Source organism: Haplochromis burtoni, unplaced genomic scaffold (assembly GCF_018398535.1).
Source record: "Haplochromis burtoni strain Fernald_Lab_line unplaced genomic scaffold, NCSU_Asbu1 Contig_51, whole genome shotgun sequence".
Classification (NCBI taxonomy): domain Eukaryota; kingdom Metazoa; phylum Chordata; class Actinopteri; order Cichliformes; family Cichlidae; genus Haplochromis; species Haplochromis burtoni.
In genome coordinates, this window is record NW_024582412.1 from 2769705 (window position 1) to 2771633 (window position 1929).

Sequence of the window (1929 nt, forward strand, 5' to 3'; positions counted from 1 at the left end):
TTTTTTATGAACTGAGCATCATTTAAATATCACAGCCTACCTGAGTATTGTTGCTGCCCATCTCCATCCCAGTATGGCCACACTGCACCCACCGTTTGATGATTGCTTCCACCAAGATAACGCGCCATGGCAATGAACTGACTGCACTCACATGGACTCCACAAGCACCAGATCTCAGACCTTTATGATGTGGTAAAAGGGAGATTCACATCAGAGTTGTGCAGCTGACAAATCTGAAACAACTCTGTGACACCATCATGCCAATCTGGACCAAACTCTGAAGCATGTTTCCAGCACAGCGCTGGACAAATGGAGAAAACTTGATTGAAACTGGAAACTAAATAATTTTGAGTAAAATCAACAAACACTGTATCAGGTAGGAAAGAAAAACACGCTCCAAAGGTCCCGGTCATTTCCTCTCATTTACTGGATTTTATGATAAATACGTCTCATAAATTTCTAGATGTTTTAGAAACACTGCCTTTGTTAACGATTTGCTAGACAATAAAACACTGGCCATACGAGACAATCAAATAAAAGTTATTTAAACTAAAACACTGTTTCGAAGCACTTTACCTTACTCTCCATGGATGAAATATTCCCAATAAAAACATCAGCAGATAAGAAGCTGTTATGGCGTCACATGACATTAAGTTTTAATTTTGAGATGTTTTACAATCAAATCTGTTACACATACAATATAGAAATGAATTGAATATTTCCATGAAATATCATTATTTTGTTTAATAAACATTCTGATAAATAAATTATGAAAATAACCCCAAAAACTTAGTCAGTTATTGCAAACAATATCAGAAGTCTGTCACAAATCAAGAAAAGATTTAAAAATAATATTTATTATCTTTAGAGAAATAAAGATTTCAATAAAAACTGAGTTTTTATTGTATAAAATGTCTGTGCTATTTTCTAACAATGAACTGATGAACAATCACTTGTCTGTTTTTCCTAGGCCACTTCTTATAATAAAAAGTATAAAACAAAGACATTTTACCTTCAAGTGAGTATCTTGTTTATGAAGCTTCTTTACTTTTTGTTGCATAAGATAATGATTTTATGAATTTTATCATTTTTAACTTGAAATCTCACAGATTTCAGCGCTACCGCCGTATACACCGAGCCCAACCAGGAGTGGGCACGTAGTCTGGACTCTGTGGAGGAGAGTCATGGTTCGAGTGCTTTCAGAGACGCTGTAGAAGGACAGATAAGTGTAACTATTAAAATGATTCAGGAACACTCCAATTCTCGAGGACTGTGGACCTTTAATGAAAGTGTTGCTGCCTGAATCTCTGAATGTATAACCACCACTGAAACACTCCAATGCCCATGAACTGTTATTGTTTCCAAAAGCACTCTCTTTTCCTGATCTGCTTACACTGCTGTCAGCTAATGCTATAAAGACATCATCCCCACTCCACTCCACCTCCCAGTAACAAGGTCCTGTGAAACTCTCTCTGCTCAACACCTGAGGCCAGTCAGTGAATCTGTCAGTGTGATCATACTTGGCTGTTTGAGTACAACTATATTTTGCTTTTAAGCCAGGCCCAAGCACAACGCGCTGGTGTGCTGTGTTTGGGTTAAATGTGATTTCACATTTATATTTTAGGAATTCAGCTCTGGTCTTGGGCTCTGACTCAAACAGTGAAACATCACCCTGAGTTTCTTCAACAGCAGTTATGGTCCATTCAACATTGTCCTGCAGTTTCTCTCTGGTCTCCGACACAGCTGCTGCCACATCCTCAGTGTAGCTCTCAGGATGAATATTGATGCTGGCTGAGTCTGGAGCTTCACTGAGACGTGACAGCAAGGTGTAGTTGTGTAGAAACTGGGTGGGGTCCTCTGTGTGAGAGAGCTGCTCCAGCTCAGCTTTTCTCCTCCTCAGCTCAGAGATCTCCTGCTGCAGGACCTTCA

General features: G+C 39.1%; 1 protein-coding gene across 1 annotated transcript; it reads right to left on the reverse strand.

The window, feature by feature from the left end:
- Nucleotides 1-26: 26 nt before the first annotated feature.
- Nucleotides 27-1929, reverse strand: LOC102301448 (tripartite motif-containing protein 16; the record flags this gene model as incomplete). The annotated part of the gene is given in 1 exon segment (XM_014331303.2): nt 27-1929. A coding segment is annotated over 1 exon segment (839 nt), but the record flags the coding sequence as incomplete, so codon positions are not given.